At 32.0% G+C, this 17,407-nt stretch overlaps 2 protein-coding genes across 2 annotated transcripts; both read left to right on the top strand.

Annotated features, from left to right (window-relative positions):
- Window positions 1-591: 591 nt before the first annotated feature.
- On the top strand, window positions 592-2,666 carry LOC123688759 (TIMELESS-interacting protein). Its single transcript, XM_045627415.1, has 2 exons — window positions 592-1,461; window positions 1,815-2,666. The coding sequence occupies exons 1-2, from the start codon at window positions 1,072-1,074 to the stop codon at window positions 2,502-2,504; spliced, it is 1,080 nt and encodes a 359-aa protein (XP_045483371.1). The 5' UTR covers window positions 592-1,071; the 3' UTR covers window positions 2,505-2,666.
- A 1,976-nt stretch (window positions 2,667-4,642) lies between these two features.
- Window positions 4,643-7,535, top strand: LOC123683464 (abscisic acid and environmental stress-inducible protein-like). The gene is made up of 2 exons (XM_045622531.1): window positions 4,643-4,801; window positions 7,068-7,535. Exons 1-2 carry the CDS (start codon window positions 4,790-4,792, stop codon window positions 7,449-7,451), a joined length of 396 nt encoding a protein of 131 aa, XP_045478487.1. The 5' UTR covers window positions 4,643-4,789; the 3' UTR covers window positions 7,452-7,535.
- Window positions 7,536-17,407: the final 9,872 nt, after the last annotated feature.

Below are 17,407 nucleotides of genomic sequence, written 5' to 3'. Positions count from 1 at the left end.
AATAATCACAACTTGAGTCATTCATCTGAACTTTTATTTTATGTGAGAGTATTTGAAATGATTGTAAACAATTCAAAAAAACAATTACATATAATCAAAGTTTAATTATCTAGATTCTACGTGAATTGAATTCTATATATTTGGTGGATGCGCTATAATTTTAGAACGACCCGTTTTTTGAACAGATTGCACTAAGCATGAATTCGTCATCAAGTTCGATTCTGTTTTTTTTTTCGTAAACACGTTATTCTCAAACGGAAAGACCTAGAATCTGGAAATTTTAGAGCAGGCTAGAATGTTTTCCCGATAATATCAAACTACCAATTCCATCGTGATGGAGATTTAGAAGTCAAATAACAATTTTAAACTCCATGCAAAATTTCATGTTTATCTATATAACATAAAAAGTAAGTACATATAATAATAATATATAAGTAAATGTTCTTTGTTGAAAGATGTCCAAAAATACTGGTACGACCAGTATTTCTAAACATTTCAGTTGCACAAAAGTTGAAAACAACATTTGCTTTTATGATAATCTATGTTCGTTTCGATTCTATGCCTCCTTCTCCTCTAGCTCTAGACGTCAATGTTGACATTTGTCAATTGTCATCGTATTTTGTTCTTGGTTATTTTTATTTATATTCAATAAAATATCAGAATTTTCAGAAATATTTACAAATTAGCTCTATCAAAGGATACTAACACAATATGCCTGGAATGAATAACACAGATTCTAAGCAAATAATAGGGACTTTACCTAAAAGTGAGGAAAAAGATCCTACTCAACCCGAAACCCCAAGAGAAATTACTCAAACTGATCATTTGAACAAAAAGCTGCTTACTGTTTTTCTTGAAAAAATCAATGAAACTTCATCATCAATCATTTCTCAAGAAGCAACTTCTTGTAATAATGACAACGAATTTCTATAATATTTAAAATATCAAAAATTCCCAAGCATCTTCTATTTATGATAAATATAACCTCTAAACTCAATTTGGCGGGACATCCATTTCACAGCTAGATCCTGGTAGTTTTTGGAATTGTAGAAACTTTTTGGTGCATGAAAAATGGATTTATTTGACGAACATGATGAAAATGAAATCTTTGATGATGGAGAAAATTTGGAACTATCAAATGAAGGTATCCAAGCGAATGAAGAAGAAAATGAAGACGCAAATGATAATCAAGAAGACGAAGGAAAAAGAGTTAAACCAAAGAAAATTATTAGGCATCCTAGAGCCAAATTGAATGCCGAACTTTTGAAAGGACCTAAGGGACTTGGAAATCTGGAAAAATGTTTTGATCGAGTTCAATTCAAAGGAAAGGGCTATGAAGAGCAAGATCTGAATGTACTCTTGAAAACTTATGAATATTGGTGTCATCGACTATTTCCCAAATTCCCTTTCAAAGATTGTATAGATAAGATTGAAAAATTGGGTTCAAAAGGACCTATACAGGTAATTAATTTTCTTTTTATCCGTTTCACTTGGTTTCTGTGGATATTCAGGTCAAATTGAGCCCAGGATCTAGTATTTCATCTAATATTAATCGTATAACAATGTACATAATTTGTGTGAGATTTGTTGAAGCTCAGATCTGTACTTTCAACATATAGTAAATTATTTCTATGTAAATGTTGTTAATTTATATTAGTAAAAAAACTGAAATAAATAATTACTTTCTTCAATTTGATATATCACTCATCAGATTCAATTCATCTATGACCTAAATTTATAAGGTGTTATTAAAAATTATTGTTTACTCCAACTTTTGTTTCGGTGAGACTAATGTACCTTCATTTGATTTTTAGACACACTTGAAGAAAGTAAGATCTGGAATGATCGATGATGACATTGAAACAATGGATGTATTACCAGATTTTAATTCAGATGAAGAAGAAGAATCTGCTCCACCAAATGTAGCTCAAACATCTATACAAGCCACAATGGCTGATATACCAATTGAATTGACTGAGGATCAACTCGAGACAATCAGAAGGAATAGGGAAAAAGCACAAAAACTGAGGCAGGAAAGACTTCGGAAAATACAGGAAAAAGCAGCTGTAAATCTACCAGAAAAAAATGTATTGAATGGTGATTCAACATCTATTAGGAGATCAAGTACTGAAATGGAAGAGACTGAGGTGGATATTCAGTCCAATACAGGTCCAGCTAAGAATGTTTCATCTGAAAGTGATTGCAATGGGAGTGATCCCAATATGCATTGTGATAAATCAAAAGAAGATGAAAGAGTAAATTTACAAGAACAGGAAAAAGATGAGAATAATGATAGTGATGAGGAATTCCAAATATCAAAAAAGAATTCTAAAAAGTTTTTCGATGATGATGATGAGGAAGAGAGTACAACTGTAGTAGAAGAAATAGGTAATAATGAAGATAATAGTGTACAAGTCAAATCTAGAAATTTTCTAGAAACTAGTGATGAAAATATTCCTGAAAATATTGATGAAACAGTTGAGCAGATGGAAGTGGATGAATAAAACTTGGACAATGAGAGATTAGTTTGAAAATTGAATAAATTTGTTTCATTTAAACATGAAAAATTGTACATGCATTAGTGAGATTTAAATTTTTTCTGCTATAAGATTATGATTTATTTGTCATAGATAGGATTTGCTGAATAAATACTTACTTTTTATGAAGATTTCTAAAAATTGTTTATTTTATCAAGTCTTTGTAAAATGAAAAGTCCTAAAAACTAACATTCTATTAATATTTGTCTCTTTGATCGGGTTGACACAAAAAGTGATGGATTTTTCATTCAGATCAGTGCCTTTGATAGTGTGGTAGTTATACCATAATAACACCTTGACTATGTTACATATCCCCAAGTATATGGAGATGACTTTCCTGTATTAATGAGATCAAATTAATTGGTTCACAAAAGCTACAAATACTTCATTTTTCAAAGTATTTAAATTTCTAAATAGTTTTCCACTTTGAATTTCTTCTACAATCTTCTAGTATGCATCACATAATACATGTTAGTTCTCATGAGCGTGTATATTATTTGTGGACACAAAATAATATAATGCCTCAGTTTTGCTAAGAAAATGACACATGCTGCAAGTATCTTGCAATTAGCTACATCGTGTATGATCCAGTGGAAGCAACTCAGCCAAGGAAAAAAAGGTATACTTTTGTGAAAACTGAAGGTGCAGGAAGATGAAAACCATCCTGTGGTTGCTATAGAAAATTGAGGGAAATCTTGTCAAGCAGAGGATCTGGTCAATAGGTGAAACAAAAACTTATTGTGATTCATGTCCAAAAACTTGGGGTTATTGTCCAACATTCTGCACTAAATGGGAGTATCATAGTCTATTCTATTCTCTTTTAGAATAACACAAAAAAAATGTTGATATACTACTTTTAAAAACAAAGATGACTACCCCAAGGGTAGTCAACAACAGTTAGTCAACTCCTTTAACACAGTGAAGGTGTTAACACTACAAAGTTCTATTTATATTGAATATTCTTGTTTACTGAATACTACATTTGAATATTCATAATGGAAGTATTTGCAGTAATCTAATAGATAGAAGAAATATATAATGTATCTTTTTGTCATCGACTATATTTACTGTAATATGGTGGATGCGCTTTCAGTGTTTCGTCTTAATTATGTTTCTCCAGTCTTCTCGCTGTCAAAAGATTATTAGCTTGGGTGAGTTATGATAATTGCAAATGTTATTAAATGCTTTTTTTTATTCAGTATAATTTTTCAGAACATATTAACCGGCTTTATGCCTACATTTGTGCTTCGACAGAATTATTTATCCAAAAATTTAGCTCCAAAGTAACAAAGCTATACTAGATGTAAAAAGCAATGGAAGGTTTTTTATTTTGAAGCAAGCAGCGTTCGCTGAGACAATCAACTTACACCAGTTCCTGAGTGTTGGACGATTCTTTGTGGAGTGGCTCAGGAATATTTTTGTAGAAATCCTACCTCTACCTAAGATGGCTCTTGATGAAGAAAATTAAATTTTTCATCAACAGAATGATTTTTCCAAACGAAAGATGGCTTTTAGAGAAGGATGGAACTCAGCAACTTTTTTGTTAGATTTCGTGGCCATCGCCAAAGTTTATTAGATAGATAGTTTTTGATAGAGAATGATGGAAGATTTCACCATAAGAAAAATTTTTCCTAGCATTGGTGTCTGGTGGGGTGTTGGGAAAGGGTTCCTTATATACTATGGTATTGATACTGAGCAATTTGTTTGTTGGGGATCCAACCTAAACCTAATTTTGTAGGTTGGTTCTTGACAGAGAAAAATAAGAGATTTCATCATGAAAATAAGTTAGAGATTATTTCATTATTCTCTATCAAGAACTATCCTATTAAATTTGGTGGTGGTAGGATCTCTAAAATAAGGTTGTTGAATAAACCTGCTAACTTAAGTCGGGTAATGAAGTAATCAAGGAACGGTATTTGTTTGAATTCATTGATGATCCGACGACTCATACACTAAATTACTGACAAATTATTTTATTGTTATTTCCATGGTCCTTTACATCTTGCCTTTTTTCCAAATTTCCACAACAACCTAATTTGCATTTCGCGTCACCGGCATTGAATAATAACACATATATAAAAATTTATGATTGCTGGGAATTATATTGACTCTGCTGGGCATTCATTATAAATGTTATAAAATCTTTTGGTATAAGATTTTGGTAGTCAGATGTATTCCGATTTTTGCGACTAACTCAAGTGTAGACAAGAAAGAAGTAGTTTTTTCTTTTCAGGCAACTGTGAATTTTAATAATGGCTGTTAAGGTTTGTATCTACAATCTATCTAATGGTTTTGTTTCTTATTTTTAAATAATATTCTCATCCAAATTGATACAAAATATACTTTTAAATATTTTCATTTTTTTTCTCTACTAGCCTCTTTTGAAATGTAGGAATTTTTTTGCATGTTAGGTGAGTACCTTTCGTTTATGTTTACCTACACAGAAGCGTTTTGCATATGGAGAATTCCATTAATTCTTATTTCTCACGACTTGAAAAACTAATAAATAATATTGACGTAAAATATAAGTATTTACCACATTGATATAGGTAGTCAATGATGAAATTGTATGTTCATGTTTATTCAATTTCTTCGCCTCATCAACATTACATATGTTAGAATTAATATCTCATCTCTGAAGTTATTCGCTAATACCACATAATATGAAGAAGAATTAACTTACTTGGTGACAAATAAACCAAGTGATTCATTGAAACACAAAATTTCGAAAGCTTATTGAAAAGGGCCAGCATAAACTCTTTCCCCATGGATAGATGAGACTATTTGAAGAGGCATCATTTTGGTTTATAATTCCCAATGAAAAACTTCGTACAATACACCCATAAACGTTCATAACTTACATTTCGGTACGGAGTAGAAAAAATTGAATAAAAAATATCTCCGTCTATACCTAACGTACAGGAACTCAAGGGCGTAGAAATGGGAGAGGGGAAGGTTCTGGGGGTAATAACTTCCCCCAAAATTTCCAAAATATAAAATTGCAGAATTCTCTCAAAGACGAAGAACCAAAATTTCTATATAAAATGAACCAATAATCATTTTGCTTTCCTTTGAAATCCAAACGGCAGTAAAAAATCGGACCCTATTACGGTTTATGAGTTTATTTTCGTACTTTGAGTACTTTTATTGCACTACGAGCACGTCTATATCCGAGGTTTATTATTTTCCTCCATTTATCCGCTTTGTCGGCTTCCCCCTTATTTGCCATCTGTTATTTTCGCATTAGTCATCGGTATACACCTACCCGTTGTTTTCGGTTTTTTATATCATTCTCGTCACAAAATTTCAATACTGTAGTAATAAAAAAACTGAACTGAGTAATTCGCAAAATTGTCTGTGCTGAGTTGTACAATTTATTATGTTTCATTAAAATTGGAATTTATTTGTGAAGACATCAGTTTTGAATTGACTATATCTACACGGTATTTCTGAATTGGAGGTACAAATGAAAATAACAGATTTTTCGGATCATTTTAAGAATTTAGCCCTACAACATGAGTCCGCAAACGCTTTGATTTTGAGATACAGGTGTTAAAGTTCAAGTTTTTTTCTTATAGAACCTTCCCTTCACAAGATATTCAACTTGAATTGGCATAGATATACTAATTTAAATTTTTCATCATATGATATTCTAATTTTGAAAGCAAATCTAGGTACAAGATGATATTTTTCCTTCCTCCAGAACTTCTTTTTGGTGGACTACTGGTTGTTGAGAAAAATGTAAAGAGAACTTTGGTCCTGTACTGTACATAATATGATTTCATGTAGTTTCGTCATATCTACTATCGATTTCAATAAAAAAACCTAACAATTCCCTTATAATACACAAGAAAATACAAATTATTTTGAAGATCCAGTTAGTAAGCTGTGATGAATGAATTAATTATAAGCTTTACTACTTTATTATTTACCCAATCTTTAGCGAAGATTGATAAAGGTTCGTTCGATAAACTGGTATAATCATCACAACCAAGTATTAGGATTGCAAGAAACACTCGAAGAAACACCCTGTATCTCGAAAACAAAGCGTTTGAGGGCCCATGCTTATGGGATTTTTTTCTATAAATTAGCCAAAAAAATCTGTCATTTTATTTAATATCTCCGATTAAGGAACACCCTGTATAAATTAAATTATGGTACAATTATTGGCCACAACCTCCGCAATATTTTTTTTAGAGCTCAAGTCGATGGACCCCTCCGAAATTTTTTCTATCGATTCGTAGCAAAGGTAAACAGCTGGTGTGACGTAGAAATCTGGTTTCGATCGACGATGCTTTAGGATTTTACTCATTTTGTTATTCAACCTTTTCTATTACTTATTTGATATATTGCACAAGATAAATGCAATTGATAAACGATAGTGTATTTTTGTTTTTATTATGTATTCTTTAGTTTTGTAGGAAATTATAAACCACTGTGTGATATTTACAGTGTTTTATATTATTGATTGAATTTGAATATCACCTTTTAAAATTAATTTGATTGAAATAGCTAGGATTTTATTTGCAGTTGATAGCTTCAATCATTTTTGTCACTGCTGTGGTTGACGTTCTATCGATACCATTGGCATCACATCATCATCATTATAAGGAGAAAGTCAGCATCAAAGCCAAATACAAGGGTTACTATCCAGTTATTGTCGAACAGCCTGTTATAGGATATGGAGGTGGTCATTTGAGTTATAGTGATGGATATGACCAATGGGGAGGAGGTCATGGTCATTTGGGAGGAGGACATGGCCATTTGGGTGGAGGACATGGTCATTTAGGAGCAGGCTATGGCCATGTTGGAGGTTCTGTAGCTACAGCTTCTGCCTCAGCCGTTGCAACTATAGGAGGAGGAGCAGTATCAGCATCATCAAGTAGTGCAAGTAGTTATGGATATGGAAAATAAAGATAAGAAAAACTGATGAGGTATTATATCGAAACATATATATGTCTATTTGTGAAAACAATAAATTATTATATGGTTTATAAATAACGTAATATCATTGACATAATTGGTTGTGTGCCCTGGAAAAGAACATGAAAAAAAAAGTGGTCTTTGTTTTCAAACTAGTAATACGATAACAATATTACTTATAAAGTTTTTTTTTTGCGGGCGTGAGAAGTTCATAACTAACAATGGTTAGATACATTTCCTCTTTTTGCACTTGTAGATACGAGTGCAGAAAGAGGATGATTTATATTTGAGTTGTATAGGTAAATGCCTAAATGATTTTGCCCATACTTTGTTGTGTAGTTTAGTGACCTCGCCAAACAAGTAATGGTAACATTTTATAACATTAACATTATGAACAAACACACAATTTTTATTGCTTCGATATACAGGGTCTTTCACGAGGACCTCACCCATATTTATACGGGAAACTACTGAACGTATTTTCATGAAATTCAGCACTTATAAGTATTTCACGATGCTGATGAAATCTGAAATATTTTCAAGGCATGCGCACCTCCGGTTTTTCCGGAAATGACGTCAACTTCCGTTTTTCAAATTAGAACACCATTTTTTTATTGCAGAAATAGATTCCTTAGAAAATTTCAAGTTATTTTGATGTAACATTTTTCAGTTTTGGTTGGAAAATTCTCTCTGAGCGGGAAAATTCGAAAAAAATCGAAAATAGAGCTCCGCTGAAACAAGAATAACTTCGAGGTTTTTGGATGGAAAATTTTCATTTTTGGGATTTTTCAAGATGTAAGATTGATGTATCCACTTTAGAAATCGAAATCGCGATTCATGATACAGGGGGTGAAAATATCGCTTTCAAAGTAAGGGATGACAAAATCGTGAAAAATCAATTTTTTCAAATTAGAACCCCCAGATATTGAATCTACGTTAAAAAATAATGTGAGTGTATGCATCACATCCTTGCCCTAAAGTGGATATTTTCTGAGCTATTCACAAAAAACTGTTTTTCGTCTTGAATTTCAAGCTATTTCTTTCCCCTTCACGCCAAAAAGATGAAATTTTCAGGAACTGTTACTTAAACCATGTTTTAGATTTTACTACCCTAATATGCAAGAGAAAAAAGGTACAGGTTGTTCCTAAATAGATGGCGAATTTTGATTCGAATTTGTATCGGAAAACTCTTTATTTCAACTAAAAAAAATCTAAAACATGGTTTAAGTAACAGTTCCTGAAAATTTCATCTTTTTGGCGTGAAGGGGAAAGAAATAGCTTAAAATTCAAGACGAAAAACAGTTTTTTGTGAATAACTCAGAAAATATCCACTTTAGGGCAAGGGTGTGATGCATACACTCACATTATTTTTTAACGTAGATTCAATATCTGCCATAAAAAAATGGGGTTCTTATTTGAAAAAATTGATTTTTCACGATTTTGTCATCCCTTACTTTGAAAGCGATATTTTCACCCCCTGTATCATGAATCGCGATTTCGATTTTTAAAGTGGATACATCAATCTTACATCTTGAAAAATCCCAAAAATGAAAATTTTCCATCCAAAAACCTCGAAGTTATTCTTGTTTCAGCGGAGCTCTATTTTCGATTTTTTTTTCGAATTTTCCCGCTCAGAGAGAATTTTCCAACCAAAACTGTTAAATGTTACATCAAAATAACTTGAAATTTTCTAAGGAATCTATTTCTGCAATAAAAAAATGGTGTTCTAATTTGAAAAACGGAAGTTGACGTCATTTCCGGAAAAACCGGAGGTGCGCATGCCTTGAAAATATTTCAGATTTCATCAGCATCGTGAAATACTTATAAGTGCTGAATTTCATGAAAATACGTTCAGTAGTTTCCCGTATAAATATGGGTGAGGTTCCTCGTGAAAGACCCTGTATACCTACCATTCAAGAATACAAATGCAGAAGGCATTTGATATTCTTCCACTAGTATTAGAATGAGCCTTCTGTACGAGCATCATATATTTTTTTCTCTAATTCACTGAATTTCACATTATAATATAATAAAAAAAATCTTCTGATATACCTACCTAGAATGTAGGTATCACCATAATCATCGTTTAAAATTAAGTTTTAGAAACACAACAATTGTAGGTACCAGGTATAGATATTAGAAATTTGAATCTTGAAAAAAAAAACAGTATGAATGGATCGGGATTGTATGTTATGTTTAATAAAAAAACTCGACTAAACACAATTTTTGTATTCTAAATTGGCGACTTTTTTAATAACCAGCATTCTTATGTTTAAAGTAGATTGCGGATACTTCATTTGATTTCCGCATTGTGTTTTCGATGGAAATATAGCATTATACAGAAGAAAAGAGTAGTATCGGTATCACGAGTTCGTATCGCTTAAATTATCTCAAAAAATCTAATCAATGGACATACCAGTATTTCTTGAAATCTTACTTCAAAGGTATGAAAGTATTTTTGAAATGATTTTATCCAAGTCGTACAAGGTACAAGATGTTTTATAACTGTTAATCAACATTTCTAGATACTACAGGGTGTTTCCAAATTAGACGTGTCAATGAAGGAAGTGATAATATCACTCATTTGCTGTCAATTGAGCCATATTTATTGATAACCGAAAATCAACAGTTTCCGAAATATTTGAGTTCTTGTGTGTTTTAAGAAATTTCTCAACTTACTTCATTTTTTTTACGTTCACCAAGTTTGATTTAAATTTTGGATTATTTCCTTCAGAAACGGATATGATATGTATGAAAAAAGCAGAACTATGCTCTATTACATGTTGATTAAGAATTTGTATGATTGGGAAGTTGGTAGGTATATGAAGAAAGGAATAGTAAATTTCTCATATAAATTTGCGGCAACTTTCGAATTCCACAATTTATGAATGAAACAATTATTTTAAAAATTTTCCAAATTCCTTCTTTATTTCCTAAAAGAATGCATACGCTAGTTTTGTTGCAGCAGATTTTGATTTCAAAGGAAAAAGAAGCATAGAAAGGAAAGTAATGAATTAAATATTTTTCATTGCAATCAAACCCAAAATCGCAGTAAGAAATGTATAAATTATGTTTGAAATGACCTCCACCATTCCTTATACAAGCAGGTGCCCTTCAGTTGTTACTTGCTGCTTGAAATTTACTTTCAATCTTCTCGCTGCTTGGTTTTATTTTAACGGTGTTAGATCCGGACTTCTCGCTGGCCACAGAAATTATCCAAAATTATAATCAACGTAGAAAAAATTGACGAAAAATTAAATAAGGTAAGAAATCTTTCAAAAATCAAAACAACTGAGATATTTCGTAAACTGTTGATTTTTGGTTATCTGTAAATATGGCTCAAACGACAGAAAATCAGACATACTAATACGTCCTCCAAGACTCACGTCTAATTTGGAAACACCCTGTATATCTATATTGGCAGGTACCTACGGCTAGAAATTTTGACAAACAGTGATAAAACATCTTGCAAGTCTTCATGAATATCACATATACAGTGCTCTAGGTGTGTCAATTAGCCTATTTCATTTCTTGTGATAATAACAATGCTTCCTAAGGGGCCGATAAAAGAATCCTCCATTCCTTCTCTGAAACGTAGACGGGTTTCTGCGATAATTGTTCCTGAAGAATGGTAAGAATACTAGTTGCTTTCCGTGTTCTTCTCTAGAAGAAGCTTTCGATGTATCCATTTCGATCTTCGTTTGACCAACCTTGACATTCACCGTCTCTTGTAGATTAGAAGGAGCGGGACTTCCCATAACATCATTTTGAAGGTCATTCAGCTTTTCATGCGCTGATTCGTTAATAGATGCTTGGCAAAGCGTGAAGAGTACCTGTGAAAATGTGTCTAACTAGAATATTGTTCAAATAAACTATTACATGTTTTTCTTTAAAAGTAGTAATTAACGCCCATTTCTCACTATAAAATTGAACAGCGGTGTATAATTGGTAAAATAAATGGAATTACTGGCGTCCTTGATGATAATCGAAGATGATGCAGATTTCCTTCGATAACGAGCTTGTAATGAGCCTTGCACTTTTTGGGTGGAATCCATGAAATTGGAAATTAAGTGATTTTAATAGAGTGACTTGTGATATTTTATATCATGTCATGTTGTTTATGAGAAATAGTATTCGTTTTGTATTCTGTTCTTTCACTTTCATAAAGATTCAGTTGGCTACTTTGTAGATACCTAGTTTACAGGGTGTTTCCTTGGAAAACGGTTCTAGAGTTTTCATATTTATTGGCTCTGATAGTATTTGTTTTCGAGAAACAGTGGGTTTTATGAATTTTATTCAATTCTTCCTGGAGTCATAACAAGCTAACCATCTTGAATACAAGAGATCTTTTTTTTCTTGGGGGGGTAATCGAAAACATTTTTTTGACGACAAAGATTAATCAAACCTGTAATGTGAGAAAAAGAAGTTGGTAACGAAGTTTGAACCAAATTACTCGAAATAATTTTTTTTTATTATCTACCAATTCGGTAATTCTTATCTCAAACTGGGTGTTCCTCAATAGAAGTTTCGAAAGAAAATGAGAGATTTCTCGGATAATTTCAAGATTAAAAAGTCTCATGAACATGAGCTTGCAAATGCTTTGTTTTCAAGATACAGGGTACTTTTTGTAGTCGTACTTTATTAGTAATGCTTATATGAGTTCATCGAATCTTTATTAACCTATCGCTACAGAATGGGTAAATAAGTACCAGAACTTATAATTTATATATTCATCACAGCTTACAAGCTGGATCTTTATAATAATTTGAATTTTCCTGAGGATAACTGAAGAGCTGTTTGAAATTTTTTTCTCGGAATCGATAGCTGATACGACAAAACTATAACAAACCAAAAAGTGAAATACTGAACCAGGGTTTTCTTTTACATTTTCCTAAAATACCAGGGGTTCCCCAAAAAAATAGTTCTGGAGGAAAGAAGCGGCACCCTTCCAGAAAAAATATAACCCTTTAGATTTGCATTCAAATCACATTATGCAAACTTTAAATTGGAATATCTATGCCAATTCAAGTTGAATATCTTGAGAAGGAAAGGTTCTATAAGTAAAAAACTTGAACTTTAACACCTGTATCTCAAAATCAAAGCGTTTGCAGACTCATGTTGTAGGAATAAATTCTTAAAATGATCCGAGAAATCTGTTATTTTCATTCGTACCTTCAATTTAGGAATTGAAATTTTAATGAAACACAATAAATTGTTCAACACAGCCCAGACATTTTTTCTATGCGAATTACTCAGTTCAGTTTTTTGATAACTACAATATTGAATTAACAATATTGAAATTTCGTGACTAGAATGATACAAAAAATCGAAAACACTGGGTAGGTGTATACCGATGAAGAATGCGAAAATCACAGATGGCAAACAAGGGGCGAAGCCGACAAAGCGGATATATGAAGGAAAATAATAAATCTCGGACGTGCTCGTAGTGCAATAGAACATTCATCTGGTGGGGGTAATTACCCCCATTTATACACCCTTGATTTTATGCTCTAATCAATTACTTAACTACCAGAAGAAATATCCAGGTCTGATTTAACAGAAAATTACGAATCGATAGCGTCCTTGATACAAGATACTGTTCATTGGAATTTGGAAAATCAATTTATATATATTTGAAAAAAAAAGAGGTAAAAAACTAAGTTGATACGTGTAATTTCTATTCTCCTCATAAGTATATCCTTTTCACAGTGAAACACCTTGTATAATTAGACTCTTTGGTCTCGATCTTGTTATTGTTTTATCTATATTTTTTTAAAACAGAAATTCTCTTCGCTTGTTTCAAGGAAGCAGCGACCTAACATAACGAGAATATTCTTAATTGATTAGGTTTCACACAATGAGGAAAAATTCGAGGTCAAATCAATTCTGTCCGTCCTTTCAGCCGCCGTTTTCAAGTTTACCTAATCTTGAGCCGAATGTGCTAGGCACTTGAAATTGTCAAAGTAGAATCAGGGTCAGAATATTTCAGTAGAGTTCCTTAATGTACTAAATTCGATAAAAGAGTTAAAACAATTTTGAACTGAAAATTCGAAATAAGTGAAAAAAGTATTTCATCAGTGGGAAATAAAAAAAATGTTCTGTGAAAAGTCGATATCCCAAAATCTATTTTCTGAAATTTTGAGAGTACTTTTATAGAGTTACCATATTCTTGCATTAAAAACGTTCTAAGAAGGATATACAGTTTGTTGAAGAAGTAGGTTATCCAAATATTGAGCTATGACATGGTGACGAAATCATAGATCTGTTCGGTAAACGACCTCTCAAAAAATTTGAGGGTCGAGATTATTTAAATCAAATAATTTCAAAGATGTATCATCAGTAAAAGTTACTTACCAAAAATACTGTAGTCATCCACATTTTCGGATATAGCCCACCACATCAAGGACAGTTTTTGGAGCATCATGAAATAGAGTTATTGTATTTATAAGGTGTTGAAATAAAGATGCAGACAACCACTGTTAACACATTTATTTTTAAACCACTTCTTCGAACAATAACGGATTTTTTTCTTGGAGAAAGTGGATATTGTTTGCTGGCAAGTTGCGAAAAATGTATTAAGTATGGCATGTCCTTCTTATAAATTCAATATTGACTGTCCTTCTGCTGGTCAAATACAAAGTAAACCGAAAAACAAATAGATGAGACAGGAATGCGTCATCATATTGTAAGTAGTTAATCAATAAGAAATCTTTTTATCTTCGAGAACACGAAGAAAAGAAAAATTCCCTACTATAATGCGGGTAGGTATTTCGTTCTGGGAAATACGTTTCATCTTCTCATTTTTTTAATGAAACATATTCAATAAAATATCCTTCTATACAGGGTCAGGATAAAGTATGGAACCAAGTAAATATTATTGAACGAAAAAGATCATATTTATGAAATTTTGCAGGTAAGTGCAATGGTGCAAAATGCAATTGATGTACAATTTTCTTTTGATAATATACTTCTGGTTGGACCGGAAATACCCTCAATTTGGGATCTCCTTTATATCTTTGCAAATGTTGAAAGAGCTTGGGATTTTGAATGCCCACATACTGGGTTCAGTGTAAAAATTTTAATAAAAACGAGGAATAGCTTACTGATATGATAACATTATTTTATATCTTGAATTGTTGCTATCGTAAATGTATAATATAATGAAAATATATCAGAAGATGAGATTGAAGAAAGGTCAGTCAGACAACATAATGAAGAAGCTCTTAGTGAGTACCCTTCTCTAAGCAAATATTGAATTACCTAGCAGGGTTTTTTTAAGGTCAAAACTAATAGTTGATGATAATACCACTGATAAGGCAGAAATAATAAGAAGATATATTATTGCTCGTAATCTTTTTTTGCAAACAGAAAATTAAAATCATTAAATTTTTATTGTTTTATAGGAGTCATCCTAGGAAGAATGAAATATCTCGGTACTCTGTACCTAGTAGGCGGGGATAATTCTATTACTAAAATTGAAGAAAGATCAGGGTCGGATTAAGTGAAATTTCACGAAGGAATACAAAAATAAACCGTGTTCGTCAATTTTCAAACAGTCCAAGCATTGTTCACAAACAATTTTTTGTTTCAAATAATATACAAAATATCCTGTCATATAAATTTTATTATATTTAGAGTATGGTGAAGATGGTAATGCAGATATGCAAAAATTGTGAATACGGATCTGTTGACTACTATGAAATGTTATTGGTCAAAAGTTGACTGAGATCTACATCCAAAATGGCGAAGTGGTACCGCTTTAAGTCACGTGATGTCGTCTCCTCTCTATTCTATCTCGATGGTGTAGAGTAATACGAGTAATACGAGCTTACTCCTTGACAAACTAAAGAGACTTGGCATAAATGGTACAATGTATGACTGATTTAACTCATTTTTACCAATCAAATTGCAGGCGGTTGGTTTCAAAAATGTTTCCTCTTATTATATTCCTGTCCTCTGGGGGGTTCCGCAGGGATCTAATTTGGGTCCCTTACTTTTTGTTTTATTTATAAATGATATTCCTTCGGTTTTCAAGCAGAGCAAGTGCCTTTTTTTCATTGTTCATCTAAAATTTGTAGGAAAATAACTAACTTAGATGATAGCAGAGATTGCTTCAGGATGATCTCGACAGGTTGTCGACGTGGTGTGCGCTTAACCGAATGTATATGAACTCTTCCAAGTGCAAGGTTATTAGTTTTCTTAGGAATAAAAAACGTATAATGTAATTATATTACAAACAATATAAACCTTGAGAAAATCAAGAAGTAGAAAAATCTTGAAATCACATTGGATTCGGAGCTGAAGTTTAACTCACACTTGAATAATATCAAAGAGAGAGTTTTGAGAGTTCTATATCTCATCCAGTATAATTTTGTTAATTTTTTCATCCAGACAATAATGACCTTATATTTTTCATTAGTTAGGAGTATCCTAGAGTATGGCTCGTTGATTTGGTCTCTGATAACTGGGACTGGTGTTAAGTTATTGGAGAGTATTCAGAATAGACTTATTCGGTTGGTTGCTTTCAAGCAAGGTATTCGTATGTCACAGATAGACTATGCAAGTATGAGTCACTCAAAAAGAGGAGATTAGTTGCTGATGTTCTTTGTTTGTATAAATTATTTTATGTATCAGTTTTTTCTTCGACTTCATTGAAAAGTGTCTGCTTTAAAGTTTCAGTCAGTTGAACGAGTAATACCCATTTGTTTGTTTAAGAAATACCCTGAACGAATTTACATTTTTATTCACTCAGAACATAACTTTTTTTAAATGAATTATCATATATTGACCTGGGCAGTTTTTGGAGTAGATTTAAGAACAATCTATTTGATTCAATTAGAAAGTAAGTTTATAAGTAGTTCGATTCTCCCTATGCTGAGTGGGTTGTTGGTATCATTTTCTCTGAAGCTGAGAGTCACTATGTTTTGTTTCTTTACTGAATTAATTTTGAATTGTAATTTGCAAGCGGTTAATCCCGTCTTCAAGGGTGCAATAAGCGCACTAATGATCGAACGTTCAAAAGCTTCTGGATCTTACGTTTGACAACAAAATGTTTCACGTGCGTATAAAAAAGTCCCACAAAATGTATCGAAATACTCGTAAATATGTAACTTAATTATTTTTGACTTGAATTTTGCTTTGGTTTGAACATACCGCGATGTCACACCTTCTGTCAGGTTCGAGCCCCGAGCGAAAATATAATTTTTAAATATTTTTTCAAATTTATGAAACATTTTGTTTAGATGCTTTGGATATTTTATGAGTTTTATGAGAAATTATAAACTTCACTATAAAGATGGCTCAGTTTATTTTCAATTTATGGAGTACCTACAACAGTTTTTGTTTGAGAAATCCTCAAAAATTATTCACGGAAATACAAAACTGAAATCAATAGCATGCATCTTGAATTATTGTGTATTTTATGATTTTATACGTGCTGAAGTGATAATTATGGAAAGTGAATGATCACTTAGCATGGATTTAATTCACTCACAAGCATTTCAAAGGATTTGATGGAATATTTTGAATTCAATACTAAATAATTAGAGTGTTCATAAATTCATAACTTTCAATGGTATGGAAAATCCACTCATGTGATTCGAAAAAAGACATACTCAGGGGGTATCTATTTATATTCAATAATTATATTTTTGTCATTCATATGATACAAGAGAATTGAAATAGTTTGTTCCTAATACAGGGTGGTCCAGCAATAACTTTGGCATCGGATAGAACAACACTTTTCATGAAAAAAATTCCTATCCTAACAAGCTTTTTTTCTCCATCTCTCCCTCATTTCAAGTTTTCTGTGTAAGTTTTAGTTTTTTTTTTGCTACTTTTTTCTCATCTTTTTTCTGCACTGTCTCTTTTTTTCAATTTTGTTTTCTGCACAGTCTGGTAGTTGTAGTTGCATTCTTGAAAGGAAAAGAGATATTTTCTTTACCAGA

Source organism: Harmonia axyridis, chromosome 1, assembly GCF_914767665.1.
Source record: "Harmonia axyridis chromosome 1, icHarAxyr1.1, whole genome shotgun sequence".
In the NCBI taxonomy this organism is placed as follows: Eukaryota; Metazoa; Arthropoda; class Insecta; order Coleoptera; family Coccinellidae; genus Harmonia; species Harmonia axyridis.
Note: the sequence above shows the minus strand (reverse complement) of the source record. Positions and strands in the feature narration are given on the sequence as shown.

What these genes read in the sequence shown, in the direction of transcription:
- LOC123688759 (XM_045627415.1), top strand. Translation starts at nt 1,072, where the DNA reads ATGGATTTATTTGACGAACATGATGAAAATGAAATCTTTGATGATGGA. An exon ending in GTTCAAAAGGACCTATACAG is followed by an intron (nt 1,462 to 1,814) that starts GTAATTAATTTT and finishes TTTGATTTTTAG; the next exon opens with ACACACTTGAAGAAAGTAAG.